This window comes from Polypterus senegalus, chromosome 8, assembly GCF_016835505.1.
Source record: "Polypterus senegalus isolate Bchr_013 chromosome 8, ASM1683550v1, whole genome shotgun sequence".
NCBI lineage: Eukaryota > Metazoa > Chordata > Cladistia > Polypteriformes > Polypteridae > Polypterus > Polypterus senegalus.
The window spans coordinates 27,022,317-27,042,123 of NC_053161.1; the positions used below are offsets into that span (position 1 = coordinate 27,022,317).

At 36.9% G+C, this 19,807-nt stretch overlaps 1 protein-coding gene across 2 annotated transcripts in view; it reads left to right on the forward strand.

Moving 5' to 3' along the window:
* Positions 1-19,807, forward strand: part of LOC120533851 (A disintegrin and metalloproteinase with thrombospondin motifs 20-like) — a 423,413-nt gene that overhangs the window by 157,002 nt on the left and 246,604 nt on the right. For both annotated transcript variants that reach the window (XM_039760893.1, XM_039760894.1), the window contains exon 9: positions 5,672-5,818. In XM_039760893.1, the coding sequence (XP_039616827.1) occupies positions 5,672-5,818 (147 nt within the window). The remainder of the gene's footprint in view (positions 1-5,671; positions 5,819-19,807) is intronic.

Sequence of the window (19,807 nt, forward strand, 5' to 3'; positions counted from 1 at the left end):
AATAATGTAGTGTGATCCATCCATCCATCCATTTTCCAACCCGCTGAAACCGAACACAGGGTCACGAGGGTCTGCTGGAGCCAAACCCAGCCAACACAGGGCATAAGGCAGGAACCAATCCTGGGCAGGGTGCCAACCCACCACAGGACACACACAAAAACACCCACACACCAAGCACACACTAGGGCCAATTTAGAATTGCCAGTCCACCTAACCGGCGTGTCTTTGGACTGTGGGAGGAAACAGGAGCGCCCCCACGCAGACACAGGGAGAACATGCAAACTTCATGCAGGGAGGACCAGGGAAGCAAACCCGGGTCTCCTAACTGCGAGGCAGCAGCGCTACCACTGCACCACCATGCAGCCTAATGTATTATGATATTTTTTAAATTAACTGTTTTTATACTTGGTGACCCTGATTTACAATGCAAGAAATGTAAATGTGTAGCACAAATGCAAACTGAAGACATAAAAAGAGACCAGAAAATTCTAACACATAATCAAAACTGCAGCTGGAAATTTAAACACATGACCCAACTCAAAATTGTAATACTAATTGAGAAAACATGAAGTGTGAAAAGGTAAAAGTGAGAAAAAAAAAAAAGAGCAAAAAAGAACTGAGCGAGTAAAAAGGACAATGCAAATACAAAACAAGAAGCTCTTGCTGAAAATTTTGTGACTGAACAATAAATAGGATCTGATTTGCTATATGCAACTAAAACCTTCCTTTGTAATGTTTAATATTCAGGCAACCCACAGTGTGAGGTCTTAAAATCGGGGAGCCTCATAAATAAATGGTACATACGCACAAAAATATTGCGTACGCCCGTTTCAAAGCTCACTAGGCATAAAGCCACACACATTTTCACTGCAGCCTCACATCTTGTGTACTTTTCTGCTTGATTTTGTAAACTGGTGGCACCCAGAGTCAAAGTAGTGCTATAGTCACTGTGTTGTTTCCCTTCTTTTACATAATTGCATCCATGACGTGGGCTTTATCAAACAGAGCGTTTACAAATTTATTTAACTTTATTGTAATCATTCTATAACAATATAACGGTGCACGGAATGGCCAAACTCTTCCAACTACCATGGCTGCTTTAGCGTTGTTGGAAGACATTGCAAATGGATGAATTAGAAGAGAGTCTGTATTTGGAGATGATCGTGACTGGCTTCTAAGTTGATTTCGATTTTCAGGAGCTATCCTTTTGAGCGGGGTGTTGAATTGTCTCTGGTTTTATAAAGGCAGTCTTTGAGGAATTGTGCTCTACCTGCTCCTTTGCAAGTTCTGTCCATTCTCAGGTTTTTAGCCATAGGAGCTTTTTAACGTGAGCTGGCTGACCAATTGGGTATTTCTCAGTCATCCAGATATATAAGATTTCCTTATGCTGTGGTTGAACAGGCAAACATCAAAGTGCAATTCGCAGTAACGTCCGTTTTTCCAAATGTAATTGGATTGGACAACTGCACATACATTGCTGCTACAACAGTGCCATGGAACAAATCATTTAAAGAACGAGCTGGCATTACATCAGCTATAACAGGACAACCTATAAAACTGGCAGCTCTGCACAGTCGCAGGTGCTTTTCCCAAATAGTGCTGCAAAAGACAAACAGTCCTTTTAAGGATAGTGAGTCACCTTAAAGAGCCATTTAAAGATCAGAGAATCTATCTGTTGTGGTGCTTAGCACCAATGCTACACTATAAAGGCATTTTCACTCTATTAATGTGCTGCTTTATAGTCCACAGAAAGTGTGTTGCATTGTGCAAGCATGCAGTGTGCTGCATAATGTGGCACACAATCATGGCTTACCCATACCTGAAGAGATGCGGTATGATGAACCTGACGCTGACCCACCAAATGATCAGCCAAATCGGACAGTGTTACAACTTCATTCAAATGTAATTAGCAGAATGTAAAATCAGGTAATCAGATGCAGCATTTATTTTGTAACCAATTCATTTAATTTGTGGTCAGTATCACATAGTACAGCGTTTATATTCCTTAGTTCATTGCCCACATCTCTTACAACATCCACTAATGCATTATGTGACTCCAGAACAATATCCAGCATGCAGCCAGATGGTTGCCTAGTGGTTTCCGAGGCAGAAGTGTGTGTGCAGCCAGTACCCAAAGATGTGCTAGGAACAGCAGCACCTGGAGTTGTGTTCTAAGCAAGAGGGTCATCTTTTGTAATATTGTCAGTCAGTCATTTTCCAACCCACTATATTCTAACAGAGGGCCACAGGGGTCTGCTGGAGCCAATCCCTGGCAGCACAGGGCGCAAGGCAGGAACAAACCCAGGCAAGGTGCCAGCCCACCGCAGGGCACACGCACACACACCCAAGCACACACTAGGGACAATTTAGGATCGCCAATGCACCTAACCTGCATGTCTTTGGACTGTGGGAGGAAACTGGAGCACCTAGAGGAAACCCATGCAGACAACATGCAAACCCGGGAAGTGAACCCAGGTCTTCTTACTGCAAGGCAGCAGCGCTACCACTGCGCCACCGTGCTGCCCTTTTGTAATATTGTTTGAAACAGAATAAACAGACGATGGGCTGCAACTAGCTTTTCATGTCAACTTTGATATCTGACCACTTCTTTTTTTTTTTTTTGGACACTGTGTGACTTTCTAAACTTGAACTTTTAAGTGTCTGCGCTATGCTGTATCACTCTATCAACGTACTTTTGTTGCTTATAACACTGATTAAGCCAACAAATAGAAAATTTTTCTTGCCTCCACATTGCAGTCGCTGAAATCCTTCATTTTTCCATGTGCTTTTGCCATTGTCTTTTAACAAAACACTGAACAAAAAAGGCTATTTATATTGATTTGTATATTCAAATATGTAAAATTCTGGGTGTGGCTGTAGGCATGTGTATGTGCATTAAATTTGACATTCTTTGGGTTTTATAAAGGGGAAGTGCGTAGAATTTGATGTACACACAGTTATATGCTTCTGGATTTTTTTGTGTACACGCACATTTCTAGTTTTGTCCATACACCATATATTAGTGTGAATTATACAATACATGAGGCCCTGGGTCTTTTATAGATATGTTTTGTAATTTTATCCATCTGATTTTGGGTTAGGTCTTTCATATTATTCCCATTGTTTTTTAAAGTTGTGTATGTTTGTCTAAAATTGATTTTTAACAATAAAAGCCCATAATCGGATATTAATGTTTAAAGTCTGCTCATCATTTTTGATTTTAGACTGTCAGCTAATGGGAGGAAAAGAAGCACAAAACAGTAGCTATTCTGTCTTTGTGTGTATGTTATGGGGTTGCAGAGGAGTAAATACAAACATTTGTAAATTTTACTGGTTCATCTGCACAATATATTTAAGTGAAAAATGTAAAGTCCATAGCTCCAAAACTCTTAAACAGTGTAGCTATTAAACAGAGCAGACAAAGAAAAAAGACTGCACAAACTAATCCAAAATGCATGGGCTCACAATACAAAGGTACAGCACAGTCCTACCTTTTAGTCTAATGGGTATCTATTTCTGTGTTGGTTTATCATCTATTTCATGAACCCAGTTTTTTGAATATGAGGGACTTACAGTATGTAGGCAGAAACTCTCCTGCCACCAAGGTGGCAACCAACTCTTGATGAGGTTCAGAGGCACCTGTTTATCCAACATGTATATGTTTGGAATGCGGGAGAGAAATGTAAATACCCAGAGAAAAGCCTATTCAGACATAGTTACAACATGCTACTCTAGACAGACAGTAGCCGGTCAGGGATCCAGGTGTTATTTGTTAGTAAGTCCCTACACAATGTCAAGGGCATCTGCTGTTTCCATTACATGTACAGTGCAGTTGTGAGGTAAGGTAATGGTAGCAACCAAAACTAGAAGACATACTGGTAGAGCGCCAAGTGAGTTCCCTGTCCAATTAAAATGATCTTTGACCCGTGTTTTACACATCTATTTGGGGTGTACAAGGTCACTTGAAACAGAGAGACAACAACACTCATTGTGGAAGATAAGCTTGGTCTGAGGCTTCCTAGTAATGAGTTAGTATGGGCAGAATGAAAACAAAAACACAATTGTTCATACAGTAAGAAGAATTGAAATTTGGTACATAAACTAGTCATAGACTCTTTTCATTTTAATTTTCAGTGACAGCATACTACATTATATGTCTTACAGTTTTGCATGGGAATGATTCACTAAAAGCATCCACAAAGGTAAAATAGTAAAAAAGTGCATTAATGTTCATCAAGCGTTTTTGGGTAAGGAAGACAGAAGTTTCAAATGGTAGTTATAATCACTGTGATTGAGACTGGTGAAGTGTTGCATTTTGACTGTTATGTGCAAGTTAGGAATTATATTGTACTTTGTACAGTACATATGACAGTAGTGACTGTGCAAACTTATAAAAGTGGTACACAGACAAACCTTAAGATTTATTTTATCTTTTATCAATGTGTAAAAAGGACCAAGACTGGCAGTAACAGTACTTTAGCATATGCTGGAAGTTTTTCATTCATTCTTCAAGTTGATGCTACATTTGGTACACATCTTCCAGGTTTAATCAGAACTATCAAATTATAAATATTACAAAAGTAAACATGTTGATATATATGCATAAAAAACCAACATGCCACATGCTGTTTCCTAGATGAAAATTTTCATATATTTAATGTATTTAATTTTTGATATTCTACTGTAGTTTGAATTTACTTTCAGTTTAAAGATATTGTAAGAATCTCATTTTAATTCAAATATTAATATAATTGATTTCAAAATGTAACAGTCACACGTTTCCCTTTTTTAATGCTGCTTTACAAGTTCTTCCACCATCTCAATACTAGACCAGTTATTTCACTGTTCTTTGGTGAATTATAGGAAAATAAGTGCATCATTTCATGCTGTAATTTTTATCCACATGAAAGAGGAGTTTTTACTACTAAAACATTAAAAGTCAATGTTTCCCTTTAATATTAATTGTTGTTTTACATATAATTATTAAAACTCCAGGATTTACCATTCTAACCTGTTACAGTTAATATTTTCCAGTATCAAGCTGGATTTCTTTGTTTAAGTATGTGTTTTATTTTTTTGAATGAAGGGTTTTTGCACTCCCCTTCTGGGGTGAAATTTAGTCAATATATCAGATATGAAATAGATAGTGAACTGTTATGAATTAAACTAATTTGAAACTGGGTGTAGTTAATCTCAATATAGATATTGTTTATATCAAGTTCCAGAGTTTTGGATGTTAAAATAAAACCATTTGACATCCCTTAAAGTATCTCAATGTGTACACCCACATAGTTACTCAGAAGAAATTGTCTCCTTTATTCTGGTTCTAGTGGAGATGGTTAACACTTGGCTCGACTGCCAATGGTATTTTCAGAAGCAAGAAATAACTTAACAGTCCTTCATGAATCTTATGAACTCCTTTCTCACATATTATTGTGGATATTTTACTAGAGGATAGTTTTTCAAACATTCTGAACTAGTTCTATAATTTTGTTAAGTGTATAGAAAGCCAAAAGTATTCTTGTCATTGTCTACCCTGCTACTAATCCATTCATCCATTTTCATAAACAGCTTTTTCATCGCAAGATTATGGGCAAATGGAGTATGGTTTGAAAAATGAGCTAGTCTGTTTTTCTGCCATTTAATCATGGTGTTTTGTCTTTTTTTCTAGTTTCAACATGCCTCATGATGACAGAATTAAATGCAAGGACGTTGGGGGAAAGCAGGAATATCATGTTATGGCCCCAACCCTGAACTACAACACAAGTCCATGGTCATGGTCGAAGTGCAGTCGCAAGTACATTACTGAATTTCTTGAGTAAGTGTCTTCTAATTGGTATGTTTTTTTTTCTGTACTGACAAAGTTAATGTACAGCAGAAACACTTGCTTTTTTGTGGTTGCTCAAATATGTAGTCTCCTGTTTTCTCTTTCCTTATCTGATCTTTTACTACAGAGAGAAAAGTCGATTGAGCTCCTGGCCAAATGCTCATTTACTCACACATATTTTCTTTTAAAAGTGGTAACTTGGGCAACTAGTCTTTTGCTTGCTCTACAGCTAAGTAGTGGCCACCAGCTCTGAAGAGCTTCCATTTAAGATGGGAAATGTCAGTTATAATTAGATTTTGTCTAGACGTGACCCTTTGATCTTTCTCTCAGCTTTGCCGATTGTAAACCTTTCACAAAAGACAGCCTTGTTGATGAGTAAATCTTGCGATCAATGCATTTCTAAAAATGTTAATGTGTGCAGCCCAGCACAAATTTCTGCTTAGCAAAATACTTGGGTGATTTAGTTTTTAAATAATATCTGATGATCACAAAGACACAAACATTTTTTTCTCATTAAAACTACTAATTAAGGCTTTCCACTAATAGTTTCATCCCCTGAACTGGTTTAAAATAGAGCTATTTTTTAGAGATGCTAACATTTTTAAAAGTACTGCAGTATGTCATTGGGAAAAACTGAAGAAAGAAAGTCGGCTTGTGTGTGTGTGCAAACAATGAATAGCATTGATGAAAATATACACTGCAGTCTAGGGAAAGGTTATTTGGTCACATGTGTCAAGGGTTTTGGCTGATTTTCATTATCTGCATATGTGGGGTATGTGCATCTGCTTTTCCTTCAACAGAATAACAAAATACTAGTTTATGGACACAGGCAATTAAATAAACTGCAAAAAAAATGTTCTTTGCATAATTTGTGTATCTTATCATTGCATCAATGAAGCAACTGAGTAGGATTAAGAAAAATTGTGTATTTAATTATCAAACTCTCTTATGAATAAGATTAGGTTGTGTTTTGATTTTGGAACCACTTTCAACCCAAGTGTAACAGATTTGAGGCCATTTCACATTAATAGAAAAATTTTTTTTAGAAAATTATAATCACTCACTTTCTTTATTGTTTCTGACTAAACAGCACATTGGTTCCATTGTCTTTTGCATTACTTTTCATTTTACTAGAGTGTTACTGTTGTCTGCAACATTTTCTAGATTTCCTTACAGTAGTCCAGAAGACGTGTCTCAGAAGGGCAGAATTTTCTTTTGGCAGGGCAATCCAGGAGAATATTGGCAATGGTGTTGGAGTGATATGACGTCCAAATGCTTCTCGGACTTCAAGTGGGATGCAAGGCACTTGCCAGCTGCTCTCTGCTTCAGTAGTAGGATGATAGCAACAAAGGATCAACAACAACAACAACTTGATTTGAACTTGGCACGCAAAAACAGCAAAGGCAAAAGAAACAATGATAATAATTTACTTTTATACACAGCATATTCTTCTATTTTTAATTATAGAGCAGTTTAAAGTCCATAACATTTTTCAACTAAAGTTATTTGTAAATTCTGCGCCTCCAAAAAACAATATACAACTAATATACTGTATAGTATAGAGCACAAATATGGTGAAGAAAAATTGTTTATATATGTATATAGTTTGAAAAGCATTCTGAACTGTTTACATGGTATTTATAGTATATACAGGCATTGTCAGTTAGTTTTCCATACTATTTGTTAAGTCAGGCCCCCTCAGTTTTTAAAAACAGGATATTAAGCACAGCCAAGCATTGGAGGATATGTAGTTTGGAAAGTAAAGGTTTGCATTTCTACTGTGTACAGATCATTTTCTCTTGGCTTGAACAGACTGTGATATCGGGTGTGCACTGGAGTGGTTTGCAGCTGAGTATGAATTGTTTTGGATGACACTTTAAACTTATAAATCACAGGGAAGAGGTCATAATGGACAGACCAAAGGATCAGTGCTGTGGTAGCAGCTTTTTAATCATTAGGATTTTAATGGTAAAGTAGGAGCTACATTTTCTCAGAAATCTGTAGACATCCCAAAATTTACTTGTAGTATTAGCAAGTGGCCAACAGGTTTTGGTTTTTTTTTTTGTTGTTTTTAAATTTTAATTAATTTTATTGCAATCATTCCATACAAATCAATCAATGTTTACAAAAAGTAGGATTGAGAACAAATCGACCCCCACCCCTGAGAGAGAGAACAAGGCCAATGGAATAAAACGTAAGGCTTGTAAACATACCTAAATTGATGAGTTTGATAAGCCAATAGAGATGAATGGAGAAGAAAAAGAAATACAGAAAAAATTGCTTCCTCTGTGCTTTAAGAGCTTATTCTAAAATGTTACTGATTAGATCCTGCCATGTTTAGAAAAAAACTGCACAGATCCATTAACTGAGTATTTGATTTTTTCCAATTTCAAATAGTATAAAACAACAGTTTTCCACTGACTTAAAAGAGGAGAGTTAGGATTCTTCCAGTTTAGCAAAATAAGTCTGCGTGCCAAAAGTGTAATGAATGCAGTCACAGTTTTTTTGTCCTTCTCCACTTTAAACCCATCTGGAAGAACCCCAAACACAGCTGTTAATGGGTTAGGAGGGATTGTGAGACCAAGGCTGTCTGAAAGGTAATTAAAAATTTTGGTCCAGAGTGACGTTAATTTGGTGCAGGCCCAAAACATGTGACCCAGTGAGGCTAGGACTTGATTGCAGCGTTCGCAGGTTGGATCTTGCCCTGGAAACATTTTGGACAGTTTTATGCAAGACAGATGTGCTCAATATATAATTTTGAGTTGAATAATTGTATGCTTTGCGCATATGGAACTCGAGTGAATTCTCTGGATTGCTATTTTCCACTCCTTTTCTGATTTATTAATTGAGAGATCTTTTTCCCAGTATCCTCTTGGATCTTTGAAAGGGAGGGACTGTAAACTAATTTTATATATTGCAGAGATGGTGTCTGAGTCCTTGAAATTGAGCAATATTTTTTCCAGCATGGATGAGGGTGCAAGATGAGGACAATCTGGCAGGTTCTGTTTAACAAAGTTCCTAATTTGAAGATAGTGAAAGAAATATGTAGCTGGAATGTTAAATTTAGATTGTAATTTTTCATGGAATGCAAAGACTTTGTCTGTATAAAGTTCTCGAATCAAGTTAATCCCCAATTTTTTCCAGATATCAAAAACTGCATATGTTTGTGAAGGTTGAAAGGTTCTCTTGCAGAGGTGCCACTGATAAAAGATTATCCATCTTAAAATGCTTTCTACAGTGGTTCCATATTCTAAGTGAGTGAAGCACAATTGGGTTATTAGTATACTGCCGATAACTTGCATTTATTGGGGCACAGAGCAGGGAATATAAAGTACTGCAGGATTTTAGTTCTATTGCAGACCAGGCCTGCGTATGTTCCTCTATTTGTGTCCAGGTTTTTATAGCTTGTATGTTTGCTGCCCAGTAATAAAACTGGAAGTTGGGTAGAGCCATGCCACCTTCTGCCTTTTGTTTTTGTAGTGTCGCTCTTTGGATACATGGATGTTTTTGAGTTCCAAATAAATGAGGTTATTGTTGAATCTAATTGCTTAAAAAATTATTTATTGATGTATATTGGAATGTTTTGAAATAAAAAAGGAGCTTAGGAAGAATATTCATCTTAACAATGTTACCCTGAGATATTGAAACTGATATGCAATGATAAAAGGTAGGGTGTCTAATCTAATATTATATGCTTGAGAATTCACTAGAAAGAGTACACTTTTGTTCAGATTAATTCTGAGACCGGAGATCTTTTGAAATTCTGTAAATGTTGTTAAGACTGCAGGCTCAGAGATGTGTGGGTCTGATATATACAGTACCATATCATCTGCATAAAGAGAATTTTTCTGTTCCAGTCCCTCTCTGATAATCCCCTTTATCTGATCAGCATTTTGACATTGTATTGCCAGTGGTTCAATGATGATTGCAAACAGCAGCGGTGACAAGGGGCATCCTTGTCTTGTACCACGTTCTAGTTTAAAGTAGTCTGAACAAAAGTTGTTGATACAAATTGAAGCTTCTGGATTGGTATACAGTAGTTTGATCCATGCACAAATGTTCGGGCCAAACCCAAATTTCTCTAATGTAGTAAAAAGGTATTTTCATTTAATCATGTCAAATGCTTTTTCTGCATCCAATGATAATAATATTTCTGGGGTGTTTGACTTAGTTGGTGAGTATATTACATTAAATAGGCGTCGAAGATTTGAAGATAAGTATCGACCCTTGATAAATCCAGTTTGATCTTGTGATATTATCGAAGGGAGCACTTTCTCCATCCTTCTAGCTATGATTTTTGAGAGTATTTTAACTTCATTATTCAAAAGTGAAATTGGTCTGCATGATGCATATTGTAATAAGTCCTTATTTTGTTTAGGAAAACGGTGATTAATGCTTGGCAAAAAGTTTGAGGAAGAGCTTGATTGCCTCTAACTTCTGTAAATGTTACTAATGGGAGGGGAGCTAGCTGAGCGGAGAATTTCTTATAAAATTCTACAGGGTAGCCATCAGGGCCTGCTGCTTTCCCAGCTTGAAGTGACTTTATAGCATCTGGTAATTCTGATAACGCCAGAGGTTTATTGAGTTCCTCCGCACTAAAAGTGTCTATTTGTGGTATCTGTAATGTATCCAGAAATGCATTAGATTGTGTGTTCTCTTCTTTAAACTCAGTAGAATATAAGGATTTATAGTAGTCTCTAAATGTGTGCATTTTATTTCTGTGGTCGATGATTTTGTCTCAGTTCGTGTTGGTGATTACTGGGATTGCGTTGCGGACTTTTTGCTTGTGAATTTGTTGAGCTAAAAGCGTATTAGCTTTCTCTCGTGTTCATAGTAATGATGTCTGGATTTATAAATTAGTTGTTCAGTTTCTTTAGTTGTCAAGAGGTTTAGTTCTGAATGCAGAGCCTGCCTTTTCCTATGTAGAACCTCGCTTGGAAGCCTGACATGTTCTTCATCTATTCTAGTAATTTGCTTTTAGCTCTGCTACTTTCTTGGTTTCTAATTTATTTCTGTGGGAAAGATATGAAATAATCTGTCCTCTTAAAAAGGCCTTAAGAGTTTCCCAGAGTATTCCTTGTGAAATCTCTGAGGATGTATTTGTCTCTAGGAAGAAATTGATTTGTTTTGATATAAATTCTGTGCAATTTTCATCTGGTAATAGAAGCGGGTTGAGACGCCATCTGTGAGGTGAGTGTGTAGGGCATAATGACTTTAGCTCCAAGATCAGAGGGGCATGGTCAGAAATAACAATAGCATTGTAATTGCAAGATTTAATCATAGGCAAGAAATTATTATCTATAAAGAAAAAAATCAATTCTTGAGTAGCAATGATGTACTGGTGAGTAGAAAGAATATGTTCTTGAGTTTGGGTTTAAAAACCTCCAGGGGTCTGATAAGTTGTGATCAGTTATAAACTTTGTAATTATCAATGCAGTGTTAGATGTCATCCCCTCTGTGATAAAAGTCCTATCTAAGAATGGATTTAAAACACAATTAAAGTACCCAGCCATTATAATTTTATGAGTGCTCACATTGGGAATGGATGCAAATAAATTTTGTATAAATTCCTTATCATTGACATTAGGTGTATAAGCATTTATGAAAATCATTTTACAGTTAGATAAGTTACCCCATGACCATCACATATCTCCCTTCAGGATCTAATACTACATCTGAAGCTGCAAATGAGACTGTTCTATGTATGAGAATTCCCACACTTCTAGTTTTCTTCGTAATGCTAGAATGGAATATTTGGCCGGTCCAGTCTTTTTGCAGCCGGAACTGATCCTTGCTTAGTAAATGGGTCTCCTGTAAAAATACTATTTTAGTGTTTAAACCTGGTAGGTGAGACAGTACTTTCTTTCTCTTTAATTTGTGATTCAGGCCTTTAACATTCCAGCTCACAAAGTTAACTGTCCCATCATGGAGACATTGATTCTGAATTTTTGATGTCATTTTATAGTCTTAACTGGAAGTGAGACAGCTTTAACCTTAATTTCCTATTTCCCCAAGAGTTATTGCCATGCAGCCTATTGTTACGTTGGTTTTTATAATTATAAAGATTAAAAGGATAGATTAGATATAGATATAGCTTGCTCTCTTTCTCTCCCCCCTTAACCCCCCAACCTCTCATTTTGCCTCTCCACATGAGGCTGGACCCCTCTTCACACAGTCCTGGGGCCTCATGTATAACGCCGTGCGTAGAACTCCCACTTTAACATGGCGTAAGCACAAAAGCTGAAATGTGCTTACGCACAGAAATATCCAGATGCAGGAATCTGTGCGTACTCCAACTTCCACGTTCTTCCGCTACATAAATCCCGATCAGCGTGAAAACTAACACTCATGCACGTGCTTCATGTAACGCCCCAACTCCACCCAGAATTACGCCTCTTTGAATATGCAAATCAATATAAATCGCCCTTAAACTCAGCATTCTGTGAGAAGAGAATGGGAAAAGCACGGGGGAAAATATAAGAATTTCAGCGAATACCAAGTGGAGGCAAAAGAAAAACATACTATTTGTTTAAATAAACCGTGGTATAATCAACAAAAGGAAGTTGATCAAGTGACATAGCGTGTTGGAGAAACTTGAAAGCTCATGTTCACAAAATCGCACAGTAGTGCCGGAAATAAAAAAAGTCACAAATCAAAGTCGCCGTGAAAAGGCGAGTTGTAGCCCACTGTCTGAGTGTCATATGAAAGCTTATTAGGGTACAGAGAAAAAAAGGCAGACAGTGTGGAAATGCACGAAATGTCAACTTCAATCTCGACATTTCCACTTTAATCACGTAGTTTATTTTGTCATTAAAGTAGAACATCATAAACTTCATCTTAAAATCTTTTAATTAACCAGTTTCTCAAATCACATCGTAATTAAAGTAGCACGTTAAATGCTTTGTTTTGTATTTGATCTTCTATGTGCTCTATGTGTGTGAATCACTACTTGCTTCTTAAACCGGCTCTCTTCCTCCAACTGGACACAGAATCCATTACATTCGAGATGTTACAGCTCTCTGAATAACTAAAATACTGAGTTGTATACCTGATATCATTTTTATGATGATAGGAGTTAAAGCACGTTATTAAACATGTGTTTCACTTCGATGAAATAATTTATTGCAGCAGACTCAGGGGTGGCTCTAGGCTGTTGGTGGCACTGGGCAGAGGAAGAATCGGTGTCTCCTTCGCCCGCCAATGTCAGTAAGGCAGCTTATGCACGGTGGATGGCCACATCCTTTGCAGACACTGCATAGCCGAATCGTGCTCATGACACAAGCATTTAACTTTTGCCGAAATTTGCCGCTGCGTTTTTAGCTGTGTTGTTATTTTCTCTTTCTGTTTTATATTCAATATATATTGGCGTAGCCGCCACTGCAGTCCTTGCTTTTCTTTCCCCAAGTAACTGATCGCCAGACAATCAGCTCTGTAATAGAAGTTAAGCCATCTGTAAGCTTAGCGCCGATTCTTCAAAACGTTTAAGGAACATTGAAATATCTTCGTAGTACATGTTTAATTATTCTATCCTTAGAATATAGATTATTTAAATGAAGTTAAAGTTTTATCTGTATAATTTAATAAACATATTTTGTGGCATTTCACCTTAAAAATGATATCGTCATCATATGTAAATACGCGCTTTATAAAGTGGCTCAGGTTGTGCGATATTATAACTATAGTGCAAGTTTACAGTGGGGTGATTGTACTTATAAGTACAAACAGTTCTACAAGGTGCAATTGATTGAGTGCATTTAAAGTTCTTGAGATGAAACTGTTTCTGAACCACGAGGTCCGTACAGGAAAGGCTTTAAAACGTTTTGTAGTGGCTGAGACAGCGTGTCCTTGAAGCTGTATACCGATAATTCTCTTTCTGATCAGCTGCTGCTGTGATTCATACTCAGATACAGTGATATAAATACTCCGAATAGTGCAGTGAGAGTAATATGGAAAAAGATGATCCGCTGTGGCAACTTCTAACGGGAGCAGCTGAAAGAAGAAGAAGTGCAGTGACAGTAACAACGCTAAAGCAGCTATGGTATTTGGAATACTATGTCTGTTCCCTGGACCATTATATTGTTACAAGTTAATTACAATCAGATGCATTACACTAATAAACAATATGCGGTTAGTTTCAGTGTATTTATAAAGCCGCGTCAGAAAAATAAGGTGTAACCAAACAGGAACAGTAGCATTGCTTTGACGCTGGGTGCCGCCAGTCTGCAAAACCGAGCGGAGAACTTGCGTACGACAAGGTATGAGATACCGTGGAAAAGTGCGTGGCTTTACGCCCAGTGTAGGTTTTATACATCGCGATTTGAACGTGGAAAAGTTCTTACGCAACATTTCTGTGCGTACGCACCGTTTATACATGAGGCCCCTGGTCCTCTGACATACCCAGAGACAGAGCACATCCAAAGCAATACAAGCCGCCACGCAGCAGCGTTTTAGGACTAAAAAATAAAGATATCTATTGACAATATAGTCTAAATACTATATGCCTAAAATATAATCATTAACAAATTTTGAACTTAAAATATATATAATCTTCAGAAATCTTAACATATTAAGATAATAAACCCAGGGAATGGTGTTAGAAAGTGCTCCAGAAAAAGCATAGTAAGTCTTAATGCAATAATAACAATAACAATAAACCATGGGTATGATGTTAAACAGTCTCCTTTAGGGTAGAGAAAGAATAAATAAGATAAAGAAAAAAAAAAGAATTAAGCAGAAACGTCTATAACTGTAATTAAAACATAAGCAGATAGCGTCCGAGTAATAAAGAGGATATATAATGATAAAAACCTGTATCTTAACAAATAGATCAGACAGTAGGTTATTTATCCTTACCATGTCATGACAGGCTACGATTCACTATTGTGTTTCAGAATAGTGTCGGGATCAGCTTTCTTAATTCCTTTTCTGCTTCTTCCTTGCTGGCAAAGACATAAAATTCCACTTTCAGTTTGGCAGGATACAAGAGGCTGTATTTGATATTGGCTTGCCGTAACCGCTGTTTAATGTTGTAGACGGCTGCACATTTAGTAGTTGTTGCTGGAGAGAAATCAGGGAAGATACGAATGTGGGTATTTTCATATATAATCTCTTGCTTGTGTCTGAGGAGTGCCATCACCTCTAGCTTAAATAATAATCTCTCGAAGCGAATAATAAAAGATCTAGGTCTAACGGTATTTGATCCGCTGCTATCTCAGAATCTGCTTTAAAGTCCTCTTGTTTTGGATGAGACTTTAAACTTATAAATCACAGGGAAGAGGTCATAATGGACAGATCAAAGGATCAGTGTTGCGGTAGCAGCTTTTTAATCATTAGGATGTTAGTGGCAAAGTAGGAGCTACATTTTCTTACAAATCTGTAGACATCCCAAGATTTACCTGTGGTATTGGCAAGTGACCGAAATGAGTTTCCTGTGGAGAGCTGTGAGGCTCTATCTCTGTGACACAGTGAGGAGCTCGGAGTAGGTCTACTTACTATCCAGATCGAGATGAACCAGTTGAAATGATGTGGTCATTTAACCATGTCTTGTGGTTGCAGCAAACACAAGGTTTAAAGGTACAGTAAATTGGTTAAAAACAGAGATAAACTCTGGAAGTTCTGGAGGGATTATGTCTATCAATTGCCCTGGGAATGTGTGGGAATTTGTGTTTGTTATGGAGGAAGTTGCTGGAAATAAGATGGCTTATTTAACCAGGTGGTTGATACTCAGACGTAGAGTAGAGTAAAATGATGATAATGATTATTCACTGGATTATTTTATAATTATTGTTATATTGACATATATTGATATGTATTATATTGATAGATATTATTATACTATACATGAACACATGCCTGAAACACACACTGTGTTTGTTTGATTTGTTTTAAAACTTTAATTCAAATTATGTGTAGTTTAAATTAAGCTTATTTTCTGTAAACCTTTTTTGAAGCTTTTTCGAAGGTAAAACAGTTATATTAAATATAACATTTACAGTACTGTGCTTAGTTTCCACACCAGTTTGATATTTCTTATCACCCCTGCTTTATACTAACTAAAAAACAAAAAAGAAGCAAATTGGAAGGGTGTTGAGTGTATATTAATAAAAAATATTTTATTATTATTACAATTAAGATTGCTCTGGGGTTTGAAAAGAGCTGTATCCAGTAAATACAGCCATGTACAGTACAGTAATATTCCTGGAATGATCCTGTAAGGTAAACATAAGAAAGTTCTGCTTGTAATCCTTAATGGATTTCAGCCTATGCTTGTTCATGAATGAAAATGATGGATATTTCAGTGAACAGGGAAGCAAACTATTTTCTGTAATTGTGCAATTGACAGTAAAGATCAGTTTCCCAATGAGTTTTAAAACTGGATTTTCACTTAATTTGATTATGCTGTTTTAATAATAGTTTAGAATAGTGATTTTCAACCAAATGCTTGTCTCAGTAAGCTCGGCATTCGTCGCTAGTTAGTTAAAAAAGATTTAGTGGCAAAAGGTGCTTAATATATAGCGTCCGTGTAATCCCATAAAGCCCGACGATAACATTTAAGGGGGATTAACTAATTAGGAAAACTCATCCTACGTCCTAAAAAGAAATTAAATTTATAATTACCCACATATGAAAGGGAATTTACAAAACAAATTAAAGGAACTGAAAAACAATAGTTAACAATAATGACGCAAACAGAGAAAATAAAGACACTTAACATTTACAGATAACATAAGAAACTCCAGGAAAACGAAATGCAAAAAGGAAGAAAACTAAACTTCAAGGCAAGGCCATAGTGTCACTATAGACCATGACTGTCATGGTTTAACTGGGGCTGTATTCCTGGTCTCTGTGTGGTTTTTTTCTTTTTTAAATTTTATTTTAGCTTATTTATTTTATATTTTTTATAATATTCTGTGATAATTTTGCTTGTAAATGTTTTTCTAAGTTCTTTTTTCATATTTTCTATTTAATGTAGTGTTTTTTATAATATTTTTAATGGTTAGGTATGTTCATTTAATTTGCTACTTGTGTTTTTATTGTCAGTGTTTTTAATATGTTGAACCCAAGCAGATGGGTCCCCAGAGGCCTCATGTATAAACGGTGCGTACGCACAGAAATGTTGTGTACGAATGTTTCCACGTTCAAATCGCAATGTATAAAACCTAAACTTGGTGTAAAGCCACGCACATTTCCACGGTACCTCATACCCTGTCATATGTAAGTTCTGCGCTCGGTTTTGCAGACTGGCAGCATAGATCCATATTCCTGACGCGGCTTTATAAATATACTGAAACTAACCGCATATTGTTTATTAGTGTAATGCATCTGATTGTAATTAACCTGTAACAATATAATGGTCCAGTGAATAGCCATAGCATTCTAAATACCATAGCTGCTTTACCGTTGTTACTGTCACTGCACCTTCTTTTCTTCTTTCAGCTGCTCCCGTTAAAGGTTGCTACAGCGGATCATCTTTTTCCATATTACTCTCACTGCACCACTCGGAGTGTTTATATCACTGTATCTGAGTGGGAAATCACAGCAGCAGTTGATCGGATCAGAATTATCGGGATACAGCATCAAGCACACGCTGCCTCAGCCATGGCAAAACGCTTTAGAGACTTTCCTGTACTGACCTTGTGGTTAAGAAACAGTTTCATCCGAAGAACTTTAATCACAGTCAATCAGTCCATCAAGTGCTCCTTGCAGAACTGTTTGTACTTATAAGTACAATTACCTCACTGTAAACTTGCATTTCAGTTATAATATTGCTTAACCTGCACCACTTTATAAGGCGTGTATTTACATATGATGACAATATCATTTTTAAGATGAAATGAAGCAAAATATGTTGGTTATATTATACAGATAAAACTTTAACTTCATTTAAATAATCTGTATTGTTAATAATTAAACATGTGAGGACACGGTGCTGCAGCTGGCGCGACACTGGAAGGATAGATGGATGGAATAATTAAACACGTACTTCAAAGATATTTCAATGTTCCTTAAAAGTTTTGAAGAATCGTCATTGTAAGCTTACAGATGGCTTAACGTCTATTACAGGGTTGATTGTGTGGCGATTGGGTATTTGGAGAAAGAAAAGTAAGGACAGGAATTGGAGGTTAGTACGTTTGAAAGAGACAGTACTGCTGCAATAGTTTCATCGAAGGTTGCGCACAATCACTGCGCCACCATGTTCCCATGTTTAATAACATGCTTTCATTCCTGTCATCATGAAAAGAATATCACGTATACATCTCACTATTTTAATTATTCAGAGAGCTGTAATATTACGAATGTAATGGATTCTGTGTCCTGTCGGAGAAAGAGAAAGCTGGTTTAAGAAGCACGTAGTGATTCACACACATAGAGCACATAGAAGATCAATTAAAAAACAAAGCATTTAACATACTACTTTAGTTACAATGGGATTTGAGAAACTAGTAAATTAAACGATTTTAAGATGAAGTTTATGATGTTCTACTTTAATGACAAAATAAACTACGTGATTAAAGTGAAAATTTCGAGGTTAAAGTTGACATTTCTTGCTTTTTCCCCACTGTGTGCCTTTTTTTTCTCTGTTCCCTAATAAGCTTTCATATGACACTCAGATGGTGGGCTACGACTCGTCTTTTCACGGCGACTTTGATATGTGACTTCTTTTTTATTTCGGGCACTGTGCAACTTTGTGAACTTGAGCTTTCGAGTTTCTCCGACACGCTATGTCACTCGATCAGCTTCCTTTTCTTGTTTATACCACTGTTTAAACCAACAAATAGTACATTTTCCTTGCCTCAACTTGGTAGTCGCTGAAATTGTTCTATTTTTCCTCGTGGTTTTACCATTGTCTTTTCACAGAACGCTAAGCTTAAGGGCTATTTATATTGATGTACAGTACATATTCAAAGAGGCGTAATTCTGGGAGGAGTTGGGGCGAGACACTAGGCGCATGCACGTGCGTTACTTTTCACGCTGATCTGGATTTATGTAGCAGAAGAACGTGGAATTTTGCGTATGCACAGATTCCTGCACCTGGATTTTTCTGTGCGGACGCACATTCCCGCTTTTGTGCTCATGTCATGATATAGTGTGAGCTTTACGCACAACGTTATACATGAGGCCCCAGGTGCTGCAGGTGTGGCTACCTGTGGCCTATATACAGATGACAATACTACTACATTGTACAATTACTAAAATGCATCACACACCATAGCAGAGTCATAGTAACCCTTTGCTCTGTTTTTGCTTGCATCTCAATTCATTGAAAAGACTTTTACAGAAATTTGTATTTTAGTTCATAGTTTCTTCTAGGTGATGATGCCTTTCCATTTGGCTTCTGTTTCAACATCCCATTAGCCACTGTTCCTTGTAAAGATTAGCAAGGTGAGCAGTGAGTTTTTGTCAGAATTAGCCATTGCTCAGGACACTGAAACTTTTTTGAACCTTGAATGATTTCCTTCATTTTCTCAATGACCTGACTACTTTGCTATAATTGTAGATTTACATTATATAATATGCTTTTGAATGAGAAAACATGGGGCTTATAGAGGGATAAAACAGTAAGAAAATGCAAAGAATCAAATTAATTAAATGAGAGGAAACTCTTAAGTAGCCAGGTGGAGCATCTAGCTTTGGAGTTAATGGAGACTGTCAAATGGATAGGTCTGTCAATTGACCCACCATCCAAACAGATTGCACAAGCAGAAACAACAACCATAGGCCACTCAGCGAACGTCTGTCTTGTCTCAGGACGAGCAGTAGACTCCCAGTTATGTGCCAGTCTCATTATGGCCTGAATTCCAAGTGAAACTGTAAAGCCAACATTTCTAAAGAACACACTACCAGCTAGTGGTGTGTACAGTATGTTATAGTGGAGACAGGGGGGTCTGATCAGGATAAAGGGGGTTTAAAATATCAAGATAAAGGGCACAAAACCTTCTGCCCTCTGCTAAAATCTTAAAGCTAAAGAAAATCTTGACA